The following is a 19,273-nucleotide window of genomic DNA, read 5'->3' as shown; positions in this document are numbered from 1 at the left end:
TCTGGCTGCTTTAAGTGCTAAGGATGTTAACTCGCTGGGGGCTTTCTTGTCAGCAGTGCAATGCGCTTAGCGGCTATGACAGGTTCCAGCTCTTCACACGTTTGCCATAGGTGATCATAGCTGACTCATAGATGGCGTCTCTGATGTGGGCCCACTTGGTCTCTGCATCCCCTGTGGGAGTGTTTTGAAGGGCTTTTTCAAGTGAATTTAGAAATTTTTGTAACAGCTGTGGATAAGAAACTCTGCTCGTGTTGATGCGTGGTTGGCCCTTCTGCTTGGCGTGATGCAGCTTCTTTGGTTTGAGTCCAACCTTGCTGCACACCAGGAAGTGGTCGGTGTCGCAGTCCACACTGTGGAAGCTGCGTGTGATGCAGTCTCTGTCCATTCTCATTCATCCTTCCAGTGCCATAGCGCCCAAGGCAGAAGGGCAATGAGTCATGGTCGGCCCCAACCCTGGCATTAAAGTCCCCCAGCAGGGACAGATGTTCGGTATTGGGGATGCTACTAATGATATTATGGAGTTTCTCATAGAACTGGTCTTTAGCTTCAGGTGGGGAGCAGAGTGTTGGAGCATAGATTCTGAGTAGGTGTACTGGACCAGAGGCGGTGAGTAGTCGGATGGACAATATGTGTTCTGAGCCATTGGAAGGTGGCTCTGTCATGCTGAGCATCGAGTTTCTGATGGCGAAGCCCACTCCATACTGTCTTGGTTCTTCAGGATCCCTACCCTGCCAGAAGAAGGTGTAGTTTTCATAATCTCATCCGCTTCTATCAAATCTCCCCTCAATCTCCTTTGCTCCAAGGACAACAACTGCAGCTTCTCCAACTAACCTTGTAGCTAAATTCCCTCATCTCTGGAACCATTCTTGTAAATCTTCTCTGCACCCTCTCAAGGACCTTCACATCTTTCCTAAAGTGTGGTGATTGGAACTGGACGCAGTACTCCAGCTGTGGCCTAACCGGAGCTTGATTAAGGTTCAGCATAACTTCCCTGCTTTTGTACTCAATACCTCTATTTATGAAGTCCGTGGTCCCATATGCTTTGCTAACCATTCAAAGATCTATGCACATGAATTCACAGATCCCATTGCTCTTGTACACTCATTAGAACTGTGCCATTTAGTCTGTCTTGACTGTCCCTATCCCTTCTGCCAAGATGCATCGCCTCACAGTTTATATTAAATTTGAACTGCCACTTGTCTGCCCATTCTGCTAGTGTATCTGTATCCTGCTGCATTTGATTAATATCATCCTCGCTGCAACAGTTCCAAGTTTGGTATAGGCAAATTTTGAAATTTTGCTCTGTCTTCCATTATCCAAGTCCTTATAATATCAAAGCAAGCAGTGGTCCTGGTACTGACCCTTGGGAACATCACTGTCTACCATCCTCCAGTCTGAAAAATAACCATTTACCACGGCTCTCTATTTTCTGTCCTTAAGCCAATTTTTTATCCAAGCTGACACTGAACCCCCCCACCCCCATCCCATTCCATGAGGTCAATTTTATTAATCAGCCTTTTATATGTACTTTGTCAAAAGCTTTCTCAAAACCATATGCACAACATCCATTGCATTCCCTTCATCAACTTTCTCTGCTACTTCATCAAAAAATTCAATTAGATTAGTAAAACACAATCCTTTTACAAATCTGTGCTTGCTCTCGATTAACTCAAACCTCTCCAAATGCTTGTTGATTTTTTTCCCTGATTATTGTTGCTAAAACCTTACCCACCACTGATGTTAAACTGACAGGCTTGTAGTTACGAGGACTGACCTTGCATCCTTCCTTGAGTAAGGGCGTCACAGTTGCCACTCTCCATCCTTCCACATCTAGGAAAGATTGAAAGATTATGTCAAGCCCTTCCACTATCTCCATTCCTACCAGCACAGTGGCGCAGCGACCCGGGTTCAGTTCTGGGTACTGCCTGTGCGGAGTTTGCAAGTTCTCCCTGTTTCTGCCGGGTGCTCTGGTTTCCTCCCACAGCCAAAGACTTGCAGGTTGATAGGTAAATTGGCTATTGTAAATTGCCCTTAGTGTAGGTACGTGGTAGGAGAATTGAGGGAAGGATGTAAGGGAATATGGGATTAATGTAGGATTAGTATAAATGGGTGGTTGTTGGTCAGCACAGACTTGGTGGGCTGAAGGGCCTGTTTCAGTGCTGTATCTCTCTATGACTACCTCCTTTAATAATCTCTTTTTAGGCAGTCCTCGGGAACGAGGATGACTTTCTTCCACTCCAGCAACCAAGAATGCAAGCCATCCAGACTAGGCGGCTTTTACACTCTAAGCATAGCCAGCCTTTCCAGTAAATCTTGCCTAACAATGTTCACCCCATCCATTGTCTCTACCATCTCCGCCTGTACCAATATTTTGCAGCATTGTCTTCCTTAGTTAACACCGATACAAATACTCATGACCTTTTCTAGCCTTGCCCTGCACCTCTAAGCATAGATCACCTTTTTTTGTCCGTAATAGGCCACACCCAGCTCTTACTACTTGCATACTATTTACATGCTGGTACAAAATTTTTGGGAGACCTTGTGTGTTAATTGCCATTCTATTCTCATATTCTCTCTTTACCAGTTTTATTTTCCTCTTCACTTGCCCTCTCAACTTATTGTACTTGGCCTGGTTCCTGCTTGAAGTATTCATCTGATATACATCCTATACCTTTTATTTGGTTTCATTCTCTATCTCCCTTGTCATCCAAGAAGCCCTGGCTTTGGTTCCCTTACCTTTGTTGGAATGTACCTAGCCTGTACCTGAAACATATCCTGCTTAAAGATCACTCCTCCCCTGTGCAGCAGAGCTAACCGTGGTGCAACGAATTGGGCTGTTGCTGCTTTCCCCTGAGAGGCCATTCCCCCCAACAGTATCCAAAGCAGTATATCTTTTTTGTAGGGGAATAGCCACAGGAGATTCCTGAACTGCCTGCCTAGTCCTCTTGCTCTGCCTGGTGGTCACCCATTCCCCTCCTGCCTGTGGGGTCTGAGCCTGCTGTGTGACCACCTCTCTATACAGCCTATCCATGATGCTCTCCGCCTCGTGGATGCTCCAGCTCCGAAACCCGGGCTGAGACATTCCTCGTAGTCCTTCTTTGTCTGCTGCTATCTAATATGTTAGTACTTCTTTCTCGAGTACTATCCAACACTCACTTTCTGCTCTTTAATCCTCTTTTCTATTTCTATAAGCTGGTGCCTATCCCCCTGCCACTTTAGTTTAAACCCTCCCCGTGAGGACTTTCATTCCAGTCCTGTTGAAATGCAACCCGTCCCTTGTGAATAGGTGCCTTCTGCCCCAGAACTGGTCCCAATGCCCCAAGAATCTGAAGCCCTCAATCCTGCACCATGCCTCAAGCCACGCATTGATCCTCCCTATCTTCCCATTTCTACTTTTGCTGGTGCATGGCACTGAGAGTAATCTAGAGGTTACTACCTTTGAGGTCCTACTTTTTAACTTCCTCCCTAGCTCCTGAAAATCTAACCATTAGACTTCAATACTTGTCCTCTCTATGTTGTTGGTACCATTATATACCACAACTTTTGGCTCACTGCCTTCCCTCTACAGAATGTCAGATTTTGATTGATAACACTCCTGTGAAGCACCTTGTGATGTTAAAGTGGTATATACATGGATGTTGTTGTAATATATGCATAATACAATGCTGCAGTAAACTCTTGTGGACTGTGCTGTGAACTTGAACACCAACAAGACGACTGGTTTTCTGAGCACTTTATAATTGGAAATTGCTGATATGATCCCAGGAACCCAACATCTATAATGATCAGTCACAGTAGGATTTCTGGAAGGGAAACCTAATATATTCTCAAAATGTTTTGGTAGAAATTCTTTGTATACAAACGCTTGACTCAGTGATGCAAATGAATCCCATCGGCAAATGTTATCAAGATTGTCTTGCTCCTTGCTACTGGCTCCCCCTTTAACAGGATAGCAGGAGGGTTTGAGCACCACAGCGCTGAGGAAAAATTAAACGTTTGCCTAATATGTTTTCACTGAGAGCATGATTCTTTAAAAAGCAGAAGTTTTCCCAGTGGAAAGACACCCTGCATTCACAGGCATTCATATCATTTTGGTCTTTTTTGCCCTAGTGTACAGGCTTCTAATGATGAAATCGAATGGATATCAGTAAAGAGGCGAAGGCTGGGTAAGTTCAAGTTTTTACAGGATAACATGTTCCAGTTGAACAGAAGGTATTGCATGACAATTCCAGAACATGTTCTTAAGAGTTTGCCTACTTGCCTTTCCTTGTGGTAAATGTTGAGTATTGATGTCTCACCATCAAGACTTGGGTTGGATTTCCCAAGCTTCCACCAATGCAGAGCAGAGGGTAGGAGAGTCTGGAGAAGAAAATCAGGAAAAATGATGGATCACCACAAAACAGAGACATGCCCAGGGTCTTTTAGTCATTGTTAACAGCAGCCTTGCCCAGGGATCCTTCCTGTTCCTTGTGGAGTTGCTTTGGCAATGCACCATAAGTTGGAAGGAAGTTATCTGAAGTGGATCACAACAACAACTTGGTTTTCTGTAGCGTTCCAATTTTTAAAAATAGACATCTTACCAGATGGGAAGGAAAAATGAACACAGAGTGGGGGACAGAAAACTTGAAGAAAGCATCACAATAAAATAGAAAAGGGCATTTGAAAGCATTGAGAACAAACAAATGTTTCTGAAAGAAATTCCAAAGAGCTCAGGGCACAGTTCATCTGCCAGTGGTGTCAAATTATAAGAGGGTAACTGTGGACATACAAGGTTGGAGGAGATTACGGAGGTTTATAGCGTGTAAGAAGCTGAGGATGAGAATCTGGAAATTAGTTTGATGGAGGACATGGAGCTTGGCAGACCAGGGATAACTGTGCTTGATTTTAACTTCAAAACTTATGATATGTTTGGACAGAGCATTTTGAACTGTATTATACGACGGTACCGTACTGGTACAGACAGGTCTGTCACTGTATAACATGGGTACAGTACTTGTGGGTACAGTTCTGTTACTGTGTAATGCTGGGGTACAATATTGATATTTCAAATCTCAAATTTGTCCTCTGGTTTTAATAACCACAAGACTGCAAATTAGAATAGCATGAAACTGCTAGATGATATAAAGACCATCTCAGTGAGGCATCCAAAAGATATTACAGAAAGTGAGAATAACTTGGTGGTACAGCAGATAGGAGCCCCTGTATGCTGGGCTATAAAATGGTAGGGTGTAATTGTCCACATGGTTAGTTATGCGCCCAGTCTGGGGAAGGTGCTGAGCTGATTTGGCACTTCACCACAAGGAAAGTGGCTCCAGGCTGCTGTCACACACCTCCTCGCAACTAGCTGCACAGAGAGATTAGCAGTAGGCCTTCAGCCTATCTCTCCAGCCAAATGTCATCGAGGAGACAATCGGAAAGGGAAAATGGAGCAAAATGAAATTACCCAGAAGAAAATAAATTGTTCTTTGTGTTCCAGATGACTTTGTGAATATAGTTAAGAAGTCTATATCAGGATTTGTCAGCTACGTAAAGTCAGTGTCGCCATTTGGTTACAAAGTCATGCAAGTAGATTCCAATTCCACCGTGCAGAGGAAGTCAGCCCAACCATTGAAACAGGTCAGTGCTTTCATTAGTCAAGTCTAAGCTTAAGGAAATAATCAGACAAAGGTGCTAACTGGGTGATAATTTCCATTGCATTGTTTGCTTATTGGTACAAGTGTAATTTTGAAGGTGTAAATATTGCCCCTAATGGTGTGAAGCAGATCTGTGACGGAGATTCCTGGGAGCTGTTGTTACTCTGTGCCAGACCAGCACACTGCAAAGGGCTGCTGTATCTCTGCAGTACAGCTACTCCACACACACTGCAAGGGGGTGGGTCCCTCTGCTCTGTGTTACTTCAGCATGTTGCTGTCAAATCGAGATAGGGTTGTGTGAGAGAAGTCTAAATGAATGATTCGTGCAGCATTATTTCAAATGTTTTTTCCTGCAGTTTTTTTGTGAATCCAGTCTGTCTGTGGGGATCTGGTTGATAAGTGAGAGTCTCGGCCATTTAATTTCCGAGGTGTTCCAATGGCTGTGCCTGTAACCTGCTGATGTTCCCCAGTTCTCTTTTCATGTTGGCTTGCTACTTCCTTTTTTTTTGCATCGCTGTGGAGAGGGAATGAGCAGTCTTTGCTAATGGCCTGCCCTCATGCATCTGATTTATTCTGCTGCATCTTCCCATTTTTCGTGGGCTTTGCGTTGCAAACTTAGGAGAGATTATTTTGGATGTGGGGGCAGGGGGGTGAACAGAAGTTTTGATTCACCCTTGTACAGTGGCAATATTCATGTCTGTCTGGATTGAGACTGAGAATAGCTGTATTGTTTTGTAGTACAAATATGGGTTTCGATTGTTAGTTAAAAACACAGTATTAAATTTATGATCAACACGGCATGTGTGTGTAGAAGCGTGTCATATAGTTTTATGAGTCACATTTTGTGATTAGATCTGAACTGTGCAAATTGTTCCTTCTGTTGGCCCACTTGAAAGGCAGCACGTAACTGAGCCATAAAGCTAAAGATTGCAGGTTCAATTTCTGTGTACAGAAAGGTCCAAGCCAAGGTTTGATTCCTGCTCTATACCCAATTTCCTTTCTCAGTTGGGATAGCAGTTGAGGTGCTTCAATTTGCCATAGTGGGAACAATCTGCTCAGGTTCCTACTCTAATCACTATCCAATCAGCCCCCCAGCTGGAAAGTGCGAATGCTTGCATATTGGCCACATTGACATTGACTGAAAATTCACCTTTTGGGCTCACACACTAAGAAATGGTCAGTCTCATGACCGATGCAGTTTAATCTGAAGAAGTGTGAGGAAGAATAACAAGAGGCAATATAGGAACAAGGAGACCTGGAGCTTCACATATACAGATCTTTGAGGATGGTGGGACAAGTTGATAAGGTTGCTTAAAAAAAGATGCGAGATCCTGGGCTTTATAAGTAGAGGAATAGAGCACAAAAACATTGAAGTTACTCTAATCCTTTATAAATTACTGGGTTAGGAGTTGGGTGGAGAGACTGGAGAAGGTGGATTGTTCTCCTTAGAGAAGAAAAACTTAAGGGTAGACTTATTAGAGGCCTTCAAATTATGAGGAATTTTGATAAACTAGATAGAAACTGTTTCGAGTGGCAGGAGGGTCGGTAACCAGAGGACACAGATTTAAGATAATTGGCAAAAGAACCAGAGGGGAGATAAGAATTTTTTTTTGTACAGAGAGTTGTTATGATCTGGCATACACTACATGGGAGGCTGCATATAGTGGTGCCACTATTTCCAACAAGAATGGAGCTGATTGGGTAATTTTCCCGCCAATCACTGCTGAAAGTTACTGGGATTGATGTAACTATCTTCCACTCACTGCATTTTGCTGTAGAAATCAGGCTGCTTTTATCGGGACATGTTGCTATAGTTTCGGTTATGAGTTTTGTTCTAGTTTGTAGGCATTCCTTTTTAGTAGATTGTTTGGTGTAATGCACTGATTAAACAGATTCTGCTCAGCTCCTGTTCCTATGTTCCTCAACGTTGTTTGTGGTAAAATAGACTGTTTGCTGTAAATCCTGCCATATGTCCATCCTGCCTCCGTCTCATTGTTAATACAGTGGTGTCAATAGACTTTCTGGCCTGGAAGAGTGGTGGAAGCAGACTCAATCGTAATTTTTGAAAGGGACTTGGATAAATACTTGAAAAGGAGAAAATTGCAGTGCTATAGGGAATGAGTAGGGAAGTGGGACTAATTGGACAGCTCTATTAAAGAGGCACCATGAACCATATGGCTTCCTCTGTTGTACAAGTCTTTGATTCCAGGTATTGGAGGGCTGCCAGTGCCCAAGAAACTATACTCCAGCATTGAGTTACTGCACTCACAAGGTGAGAAAGAATACTCAGAAATTACAAATTTAATGGACAATGCAGCTACATGCTTTAAGTACATGCCCCAGTCTTTACTTAATAAAGACTCTTACAATTGGAATGCAAACACTTAACATTTCCACATACAGCTTTCAAAATCGTGATTTTTTAAAAAATATAAGTAAAACTTATTGTTTGTACTAAATGTGTTATGATAGTTTAACTGCTTGGTGTTCTGATTTTAATATGGTTGTTTTGGGAATGTTAGAGGGAGATTGAATTAATAATGCAGATTTGTTTTTTTTTCCTTCTTCGCTGGTAATACTCACCTCTGAGTTTGAAGGTTGTGGGTTCAAGTCCCATTCGAGAGACTTGAGCAGATAATCTGAACTGACCTGCCATACTGAGAGGTGCCATCTTTCCAATGAGACATTAAACTGAGAACCCACCTATCAGTACAGTTAGACATAAAGGTTCCCATGGCCTTATTCACAAAGCAAGGGAGTTATCTGGTGTTCTGATCAGTATTTAACCCTCAACAAATGCCACAAAAACAGATTATTTGATTATTTATCTCTTGCTGTTTGTGGGACCTTGCTGTGCCATTTGCCTACAAAACAACAATGGCTACACTTGGCGGCAGGGGAGTAATGAATTGGTCATAAAACATTTTGGGTCATCTTGAGGACATGTAAAGCAATATAGAAATGCAAGTCCGCTTCCTTCTCTTGCTCACTGTCGTCTTTTTTGAAAGTGCAAACTATTTTGGGTTACGCTTCCATGGGTACTTGCAGCTCTCTGGAACCTCACCCAAATGGCTGTTCTTCACATGTCAGCTGACAAAACAGTGACCAGCAGCAGACAATGTAACATGGAAGGTATCTCAGCTGAGCCCATCCTGTTCTTACCCAATGTTTATACATGTGCATGTTCCATCTGGGGTCCCTGGAGAGCAGTCAGCTATGGAGCACCCTTGCTGATTTTCTCCTCCCCAAGTCAGAGGCACAGAGAATGATAGCAGTCTCCAATTGCTGCTTTGGCTATGATCAGCTAATAGTGCAGACCGGGTACAATACATGATTGAAATTTGTTTATTGACAGTTTTAACTCTTAATTATTATCCATATTGCTAGCTCTGCTCTGGTCACCCAAGCCAAATGTGACCTGTGACTGAAGAGACAGGCAGCAGACCAAACAACTCTAAAGTGGTTGCCTGGAGGGTGTGTGTAAGAGTACCCCTGACTGGCACCAGTGATACTTTAGTGCAAGAAAAAGTAGTTCAGCCAGAATTTGCTGGAATGGGCATCTCATGGCATGCCCAGTTAGTTAGACATCATCCTGCACCCTTTAGCTCAAATGCTTTTTGCCATCTAAATTACTAGAAGTCGGAGCTGATAACGGCACAGCGAGGGCAACAGGGCATTTGGGACCTTAATGAACAATGGTACAAACTACGTATCTCCTTAGCCATAGAAAATAGGAGCAGGAGTAGGCCATTCGGCCCTTCGATACGATCATGGCTGATCATCCAAACTCAGTACCTTGTTCCCAATGAGGATAAGGTTTTGAGAAATAAACAGAGGGAGGACTGAGAAGGAGGGTGAATTAGAGTGGGTGAATTCAACATCAATTCAGGTACAGAAAACAAAATAAGGAGTGGGAAAAAAATGATTGGATTAAGAAAGAGAAAAATAGAGACAGAAAGGAAAAGTTGACTAATTTTTTAAAAAATTGACATTTTTCTAATCTCCCAACAACAATTCACAACCTGAAGGAATGAAATTCCACATTTTTAATAATTTTCTGGACTGGAGAGGTTTATTGGCAGTCATCAACATTATCATGAGATTAAAAGGGTACTTAACTAACCTATTAATTGCTACTTAACTTTTTTTATTTTATTTTTATTTTATTTAGAGATACAGCACTGAAACAGGCCCTTCAGCCCACCGAGTCCGTGCCGACCATCAACCACCCATTTATACAAATCCTACACTAATCCCATATTCCTACCACATCCCCACCTGTCGCTATATTCTCCTACCACCTACCTATACTAGGGGCAATTTATAATGGCCAATTTACCTATCAACCTGCAAGTCTTTTGGTGGTGGGAGGAAACCGGAGTACCCGGCGAAAACCCACGCAGACACAGGGAGGACTTGCAAACTCCACACAGGCAGTACCCAGAATTCAACCCGGGTCACTGGAGCTGTAAGGCTGCGGTGCTAACCACTGTGCTGCCCACTTTGCCGCTCTCTTTGTGGTGAGTTTAATGGGCAATTAATGTGCATATGCAGGAACTTCATGAAAAGTTAAGGATGAGATACCTTTTTTGTGAGACTAATGGCTCAGTGGTGCAAATCGTTCAACAACTTGTGGCGATCCACAATTCGTGGATTATCTCTTCGTCATAGGTTGCTGGTTGACTTGCATGTTAATAATAATATGCGTTGTTATTTTTTTCAGCAAATTCTGGTCTGTGGTGTCAGGAAAGAACGAGTTGTGAAAACGGATAAAAATGAGCGTGCTTTGTTGTGCATGGAACTATCCAAAATGTGTATTTGCCCAGTAGAACAATGGATAGTGATTTTTTTTTTGTATTCAACTTTAATGATGCATCTCCTTCTTTAAAGATTCTTTCCTCCTCCCTGACTGACCTCCGTTTTTGCGGTTCTGGTGAATCTTTACGAAGAGCAGATTTAAAATTAGGTAAGAACATGTTTTGATAGGTTGGTAAATTATTAGTGTCGATCTTCACCCTGTCTGCCATCCATCTCTTTTTCTATCTTAAATTCGTTCTCCCCCTCTCATATATTAAATGCTTAGAATCTAATACAATTACATACTAGAGATCACTATCCATTCATCCAATGGCAGCTTGGATGCGAAGTTGGCTGAATGACAGGAAGTAGAGTAGTGGCGAACGATTGTTTTTGGACTGGAGGAAGGTATATAGTGAGGTTCCCCAGGGGTTAGTGTTAGGACTATTGCTTTTCTTGATCTATATTATTGAACTAGACTTTGGTGTACAGGGCACAATTTCAAAATTTGCGGATGACACAAAACTAGGAAGTATTATGAACTGTGAGGAGGATAGTGATAAACTTCCAAGAGGACTAGGCTAGTGGAATAGTTGGACACATGGCAGATGAAATATAATGCAGTGAGGTGATTCAGGAGAGGCAATATAAAATAAAGGGTACAATTCTATAGGGGATGCAGGAGCAGAGGGACCTGGGGGTGCACAAATCATTGAAAATAGCAAGACGGGTTGAGAAACCAGTTCATAAAACATATGGGATCCTGAGCTTTATAAATAGGGGCATAGAGTGCAAAAGCAAGGAGATTATGCTGAATCCGTCTAAAACCCTGGTTTGGCCTCAACTGGAATATTGTGTCCAGTTCTGGGCACCACACTTTAGGAAGGATGTGAAGGCATTAGAGAGCGTGTAGGAAAGATTCATGAATATGGTCCAGGGATGAGCAACTTCAGTTATGTGGACAGATTGGAGAAGCTGGGGCTGTTCTCCTTGGAGAAAAGAAGATTGAGAGGAGATTTAATGGAGGTTTTCAAAATCAGAGTCGAGAACCAGAGAACACCACTTTAAGGTGAAGGGCAAAAGAACCAATGGTGACATGAGGAAAAACCTTTACACAGCGCGTGGTTACTATCTAGAATGCACTGCCTGAGAGTGTGATGGAGGCAGATGCAGTCATGGCTTTCAAAGGAGAATTGGATAATTATCTGAAGCAAAAAAAGTTGGGAGGGCTACAGGGAGAAGGTTGGGCGAGTGGGACTAGGTGAGTTGCTCTTCGAGAGAGCCGGCATGGACACGATGGGCTGAATGGCCTCCTGTGTGCTGGGACCATTCTATGATTCTAAATTGCTGTAAGTTAGAGATATAAATGGTGCGGCACCTTCTGTAGGGCATCTGTGTGACAGAGCAGGCAACTGTACCTACTTTCAGCAATCCTTCAATCTGATTAATGAACAGCGTGGTGTCTGAACCAGGAAGTGCAAGTTAGAGTAGTGAATTTAATGTCAAATCAGGTACAGAAAACAAAATAAAAGAGAGGGAAAGAAAGATTGGATTAAGAGTGAAGGGAAAAAAGAAACAAAGATTAAAGTTTAAAAAAAAATTCTATATTCCCAGCAACAAATTGGTGAAAGAGTGAGACTCCACACTTGTAGAAATTAATTTTCAGTTCTAGAGATAATTGGCAATAGTTTTAGACCTGTTACACTGTTAAAAAGTAACTTGGACTGAAATAGGCTAGCCCTAACTTTCTATGGCACGTTTACTCCATATCTAGGGCAGATGTGCGGGTACTTCATGCTGTTTAATACATTTGAATAGGAAGCCAGGCGGTGAGATGCCATTTTTGAGCAACTTCTGGAAGAGTGGTGGATCTCGGACAGCAACTTCCATATTTTCATGTTTAACTGCGCATCTGCATTATTTTTGGAGTAAATTATGACCCATTGTGTCTTATTGTTCTTTAGAAGAGTTGTTCTTATCAGGGGAGTTTTTTGTTGTATGTCCATATTGTTCTCTACATTTTTTCACTCTTGAGGATCTGCCAGGAAATGTACAGAAAACCAATGAGGGAGAATCTGCAGGGAAAATAAAATTAGTGAGCTCCAATATCCTCTGCGTGGAAATCTAGCATACCACAGGTGCATCTTTGGCTATCTAACAAGCACCTCAATATATGGAATTCTGTTGAAATTGCATCTTATGAGGTTAAACTGGCCCTAAGAGGACTTGCTCACATTGCTTTTTGGCTCTTGCTGTTTGACTTAGATGCTGACCGAGAATCAAGGAGAAGGAATCACGGAAGTGAAAGGAAATGGCATGAATTGGACAAAATAAAACAGAGGTAAGTGTATAATCTCATAAATGTCAAACCATCCAATTTCTTGTTTCTTTAAATCTGTAGTGTGATAATCTTAGGTTTAGTTTAGTTTAGAGATACAGCACTGAAACAGGCCCTTCAGCCCACCGAGTCTGTGCCGACCATCAACCACCCATATATACTAATCCGACACTAATCCCATATTCCTGCCACATCCCCACCTGTCACTATATTTCCCTACCACCTACCTATACTAGTGGCAATTTATAATGGCCAATTTACCTACCAACCTGCAAGTCTTTTGGCTTGTGGGAGGAAACCGGAGCACCCGGAGAAAACCCACGCAGACACAGGGAGAACTTGCAAACTCCATACAGGCAGTACCCAGAATTGAACCCGGGTCGCTGGAGCTGTGAGGCTGTGGTGCTAACCACTGCGCCACTGTGCCGCCCAAATTGGTTAGCAAAATTAAAGCACATGTGATAGGAGGTAATATACTGGCATGGATTAAGGATTGGTTAACAGGCAGAAAGCAGAAAGTAGGAATAAACGGGTCATTCTCGCATGCATTCCCTCTTGACCTTTTCCAGCATTTATTACTCTGTCCACATTTATAATAGAAACTATCTATATAACTTTATCTTGCTGTAATTACACTCTCTTCAGTGGATGCATTGGAGGGAGGGTTTAATTGTAGTGTGACAAGTTTACACAGGCTGTTTTCTGTTATAAGTATGGACATAAGAATTCACAACACAATACATAAATTTAAAATAGATTGAATCATATCTGCAAAATCTGGTCCAATTATCTTCTTTCCAACCTCCCTACATGCAATGCCACAGGAACTCGACCAGCATATATGAATTTTCTTGGCAGAACTGGTAAGCCTGTTTAATGGAATACTTAGCTGCACATTTAAAAGGGGTTGGAACATCTGGAAGAATAGCTTTTATTTGGCATGATTCCCATTGTGTATGGAACATAAAATGTGGGGAGAAAAATCTACTTTCAAGAATTTCCTCCTCCGTATCTCCTGTGCAGTGTTGTCCAATAGAAATTGCTGACAATACACTGATGTAGCTACAGTGGACATTGTTTTAGCCACATTTATTAATTTCAGTGGAAACACCTTACACACACAATACAGATAAATGTAATTCGTATGTATACTTAATTTAACAAACTTCATCAGATTGACTGCTGAAAATGTTGACTCACACAGCGAGACACATCAGACCTGCCCCTGCTCTCCATCCAGAACGCGGTTGGATGCTACTTGTTGTTTTCCGAGCCATGTGCTGTTGGAACTGCTTATTATTGGTTGGGGGTTGTTTTTTTTTCGCTGATCTGGAGTGATTATTCTGATTTCTCTAACCAGGGTGACAGCTCCCCTCTCCATACAATGTTGCTGGTGTTTCCAAAGTGCTGGTATCTGGTGTTTTTGCCTGTATTACACACCATTTTATCAGATAACTAATAATCAGTAACCAAAGAATTAAATCATTCACAATGATCAAAAATACTCACATGCCCTCCTTTTCATCTTACCATTTTACCAACAAGCACACGAACAGGTCAAAGTACAGATGCATATGGCTGTCCGGATATTAGCATTGCGATCACATGCCCAACAACAGTGTCTATGTTTTTATTTACTAATTAAAAATGCAATTAGTCATTTCTGGATTCCCGATTAGCCAATTTCCCTGGATCCTGTGACTCCGAATAGGCACTTGGGAGAGTGAAGTGTCGGGGCCCATTCATGCCAGTAGAGCTATTGTAACGTGTCATAATACCATCATCAGTGTCATAATGGAGCAGAGAAGTGGATGAGCAGCTCCCTGAAGCTTAGAAAATTGAATTTAAAACAAACGTGTGAACATAGGAATTAGGAGTAAGAGTAGGCCACTTGGCCCTGCGAGCCTGCTGCACCATTCAACAAGATCATGGCTGATCTGATTTTAACCTCAACTCCACATTCCTGCCCACCCCTGATAACCTTTTGCCCCCTTGCTTATTAAGAATCTATCCACCTCTGCCTCAAAAATATTCAAAGACTCTGCTTCCGCCGCCTTTTGAGGAAGAGAGTTCCGAAGAGTCAGGACCGTCTGAGAGAAAAAATTTCTCTTCATCTCTGTCTTAAATGGGGACCCCTTATTTTTTTAACAGTGACTCCTAGTTCTAGACTCTCCCACAAATGGAAACATCCTTTCCACATCCACCCTGTCAAGACCCCTCAGGATCTCAAACAATATTTCAAATGACATTGGTGTAAGTGAATTGTTTCTTCACTTTTTTTTATAAAACATGTAAAGGGAAACAAGTAAGCTGAAATGTTCTTCCACTTTAAACAAACTGTCCTTTTTCTCCCTTTTGAAAGATTTTACTTCTGCTGCACTTTGAGGCCAGTTCTAGCATCCAAATTGTTCCCTGGCTAGGGACTTAGCACAGACTTAGGACGATCAATTGCATCCTCTCATTCCCAACTTGGCCATTGAAAGAGCTATTGTTGCCACTTCAGGATGCATTGCTCCAAAGGGGTATACAAACAATTTGGAGGTGCGGGGAATCCTGCTGGGACTACAAAGGCACATGTCAGAAGCAGGAAAATGTGCTTCCTGCTTTTGTTGATCTGCTTGGATGGGGGATTATATTCCAGTGTGCAAATGGTGAATTGAGAACGGTGTTTCATCATATACTATATGTTCCTAACAGAACATTCTGTGAGCTTCCAGGAGAAACCAGTGAGCAGAAGCCTTTTCCTCTAAAGCACCATAGCCTTCCATCAACGCCATCACCTATCAGGAAAAATGTCAGAAGCCACCACTACACTGCGAACGAGGTGAGCAATAAGTCTCAAATAAAAACAGAAATTGCTGGCGGCACTCCAGATCAGCCAGCATCTGTGGAGAGAGAAACAGAGTTAATATTTCTGGTTGATGAACTCTCATCACAACAGAAGAAGTTTGAGATGTAACAGGTTTTAAACAAGTACAGAGGCAGGGAAAGGCAGGAGGGGAGGAAAGAACAAAGGGTATAAGGCAGAAGTGATTAAATGACACAAAGGATGATGGTACAAAGTAAAAGATGGAGTGAGGGAGGGGCGACGTCGGTAACGTCACAGTGTAGGAGACCTAGGACAGAGGATGGTGAATCAAAGTAGCAAGTGACGGTAGCACAGGGATGCAGACAGAATGGAGATGTTCAGTAAATGATTACCTTCCCCTGAGCTACCAGTTTTGATCTGCACTGAGGTGTTCCACCACTCTTATGAAGCTAGTCAGCAACGTGGTGAGGGCAACAGGCCTCGCTGAACATTGGGACAGTAAATTATCTTAACCAAAGAGATTAAAGGATTGAGAAATAAACAGAGGAAGGACCAAGAAGGAGGGGGAATTAGAGTGTGTGAATTCAATGTCAAATCATGTACAGAAGGAGAAGTAAAGAAGGTAAGATTGGGTGAAAAGAGAGAAGCATATAAAATAGGGGCAGGAGTCGGCCATTCGGCTCATCGAGCCTGTTCCACCATTCATTATGATCGTGGCTGATCATCCAACTTAGTAACCTGTTCCCGCTTTCCCCCCCTATCCTTTGATCCCTTTCGCCCCAAGAGCTATATCTAACTCCTTCTTGAAAACATACAATGTCTTGGCCTCAACTGCTTTCTGTGGTCGCGAATTCCACAGGCTCACCACTCTCTAGGTGAAGAAATTTCTCCTCATCTCAGTCCTGAAAGGTTTACCCTGTATCATTAGACTATGACCCCTGGTTCTGGACTCCCCCACCATTGGGAACATCCTTCCTGCATCTACCCTGTCAAGTCCTGTTAGAATTTTATAGGTTTCTATGAGATCCCCCCCCTCACTCTTCTGAACTCCAGCAAATATAATCCTAACCAACTCAATCTCTCCTCATACGTCAGTCCCGCCATTCCAGGAATCAGTCTGGTAAACCTTCGCTGCACTCCCTCTGAGGCAAGAACATCCTTCCTCAGATAAGGAGACCAAAGCTACACACATGAAGACAGAACCAAATTATGCATTTAGCTGGTCAGCCATTTCTTTGTTCTCCATAATAAATTCCCCTGTTTCTGACTGTAAGGGACCTACATTTGTCTTCACTAATCTTTTTCTCTTCACATACCTGTAGAAACTTTTACAGTCAGTTTTTATGTTCCTAGCAAGCTTGCTCTCGTACTCTATTTTCCCCTTCTTAATCAATCCCTTGATCCTCATTTGCTGAATTCTAAACTGCTCCCAATCCTCAGGTCTGTTGTTTTTTCTTGCGAGTTTATATGCCTCTTCCTTGGATCTAATGCTGTCTCTAATTTCCCTTGTAAGCCATGGTTTGGCTACCTTTCCCGTTTTACTTTTGCGCCAGACAGGAATAAACAATTGTTGCAGTTCATCCATGTGCTCTTTGAATGTTTGCCATTGCCTTTCCACCGCCATCCCTTTAAGTAACGTTTCCCAATTCATCATAGCCAACCCGCGCCTCATACCTTCGTAGTTTCCTTTACTAAGATTCAGGACCCTTGTCTCAGAATCAACTATGTCACTCTCCATCTTGATGAAGAATTCTGTCATATTATGGTTGCTCATCCCCAATGGGTCTCGCACAACTAAATTGTCAATTATTCCTCTCTCATTACAATACCCAGTCTAGGATGGTCTGTTCTCTAGTTGGTTCCTCAACGTATTGGTCTAGAAAACCATCCCGTATACACTCCAAGAATTCCTCCTCTATGGTATTGTGACTGATTTGATTTGCCCAATCTATATGCAGATTAAGGTCACCCATAATTACAGATGTTCCTTTATCGCATGCGTCTCTAATTTCCTGTTTAATGCCATTCCCAACATCAGCACTACAGTTTGGGAGTCTATATACAACCCCCACTAACGTTTTTTGCCCCTTAGAGTTTCTCAGCTCTACCCATATGGTTTCTACCTCGTCTGAGCTAATATCCTTCCTCACTATTGTGTTAATTTACTCTTTAACTAGCAATACAACTCCACCGCCTTTTGCTTTTTTTCTGTCCTTCCTAAATGCTGAATACCCCTGGATGTTCATTTCCCATCCCTGGTCACCTTGCAGCCATGTCTCCGTAATCCCGATTATATCATACCCGTTTATATCTATTTGCGCGATTAATTCATCCATTTTATTGCAAATGCTCTGCACGTTCAGGCACAAAGCCTTAAGGCTTGTCTTTTTAACATTACTTGGTCCCTTCCCACTATTTTTCATTGTGGCCCTGTTTGATTCTGGCCCTTGATTTCTCTGCCTATCACTTTTTTTTATTACCCTTCCTGTCTTTTGTTCTTGTCTTTGATCCCCCCTCCTCTGACTCCTTGCAAAGGTTCCCATCCCCCTGCCATTTTAGTTTAAACTTTCCCCAACCACTCTCGCAAATACTCCCCCTCAGACATCAGTCCCAGTTCAGCCCAGGTGTAACCCATCCAATTTGTACTGGTCCCAACTCCCCCAGAACCGGTCCTCATGTCCCAGGAATCTAAAACCCTCCCCATCTCTTCAGCCACGTATTCAATGGCCATTATAAATTGCCCCTAGTGTAGGTAGGTGGTAGGGAATATGGGATTACTGTAGGGTTAGTGTAAATGGGTGGTTGTTGGTCGGCACAGACTCGGTGAGCCAAAGGGCCTGTTTCAGTGCTGTATCTCTAAATAAATAAATAAATATCCTGCTATTTCTACTCTGACTAGCACCTGACACTGGTAGTAATCCTGAGATCAGTACCTTTGAGATCCTATCTTTCAACTTACTTCCAAACTCCCTATATTCTGCTTTTAGGACCTTATCCTTTTTTTTACCTGTGTCGTTTGTACCAATGTGTACCACGACCACTGGTTGTTCACCCTCCCCCTTCAGAATGTCCTGTAACCGCTCTGAGATATCCTTGACCCTAACACCAGGGAGGCAACATACCATCCTGGAGTCTCTTTTGTGGCCACAGAAAAAAGAGACAGAAAGGGAAATTTAAAAAATTAAAATTTTATATTTTTAAAATCCCCAGCAAAAATTCACAACCTGAAGGAATGAGACTCCACACTTTTTTTTAGATGTTCACTTTCTGGGCAAGAGGAATTGATTGGCAATCATTAACAATTATCAAGTTACTTAAGAAGTACTAACTTATTAACATAAGAATTTAAGAAATAGGAACAGGATTAGGCATAGGCCATACGGCCTCTTGAGCCTACTCTGCCATTAAAAATCTGTCTATCTTAGCCTTGAATATATTCAATGACTCAGCCTCCACAGCTCTCTGGGGTAGAGAATTCCAATCATTTATGACCCTCTGAGAGAAGAACTTCCTCCTCGTCTCTATCTTAAATGGGAGACCCCTTGTTCGGAAACTCTGCCTCTCTGTTCTAGATGCCCTGATGAGGGCAAACCTTCTCTCAGCATCTACCTTGTCAAGCTCCCTCAGTATCATATTTGTTTCAAGAAGATTACCTCTCATTCTTCTAAACTTCAATAAGTATAGGCCCAACCTGCT

The 19,273-nt window shown here is 42.4% G+C and overlaps 1 protein-coding gene across 1 annotated transcript in view; it reads left to right on the top strand.

The window, feature by feature from the left end:
* The window catches only part of LOC137372335 (sentrin-specific protease 2-like), a 115,636-nt gene that overhangs the window by 4,331 nt on the left and 92,032 nt on the right, over positions 1 to 19,273 (top strand). Inside the window, exons 2-6 of the mRNA XM_068036197.1 lie at positions 4,111 to 4,166; positions 5,477 to 5,616; positions 10,524 to 10,599; positions 12,696 to 12,771; positions 15,466 to 15,592. Of these exons, the coding sequence (XP_067892298.1) occupies positions 4,111 to 4,166; positions 5,477 to 5,616; positions 10,524 to 10,599; positions 12,696 to 12,771; positions 15,466 to 15,592 (475 nt within the window). The remainder of the gene's footprint in view (positions 1 to 4,110; positions 4,167 to 5,476; positions 5,617 to 10,523; positions 10,600 to 12,695; positions 12,772 to 15,465; positions 15,593 to 19,273) is intronic.

Source organism: Heterodontus francisci, chromosome 7 (genome assembly GCF_036365525.1).
Source record: "Heterodontus francisci isolate sHetFra1 chromosome 7, sHetFra1.hap1, whole genome shotgun sequence".
NCBI classification, from domain to species: domain Eukaryota; kingdom Metazoa; phylum Chordata; class Chondrichthyes; order Heterodontiformes; family Heterodontidae; genus Heterodontus; species Heterodontus francisci.
The sequence above is the reverse complement of the archived record's forward strand: the minus strand, read 5'-3'. Positions and strand labels throughout refer to the sequence as shown.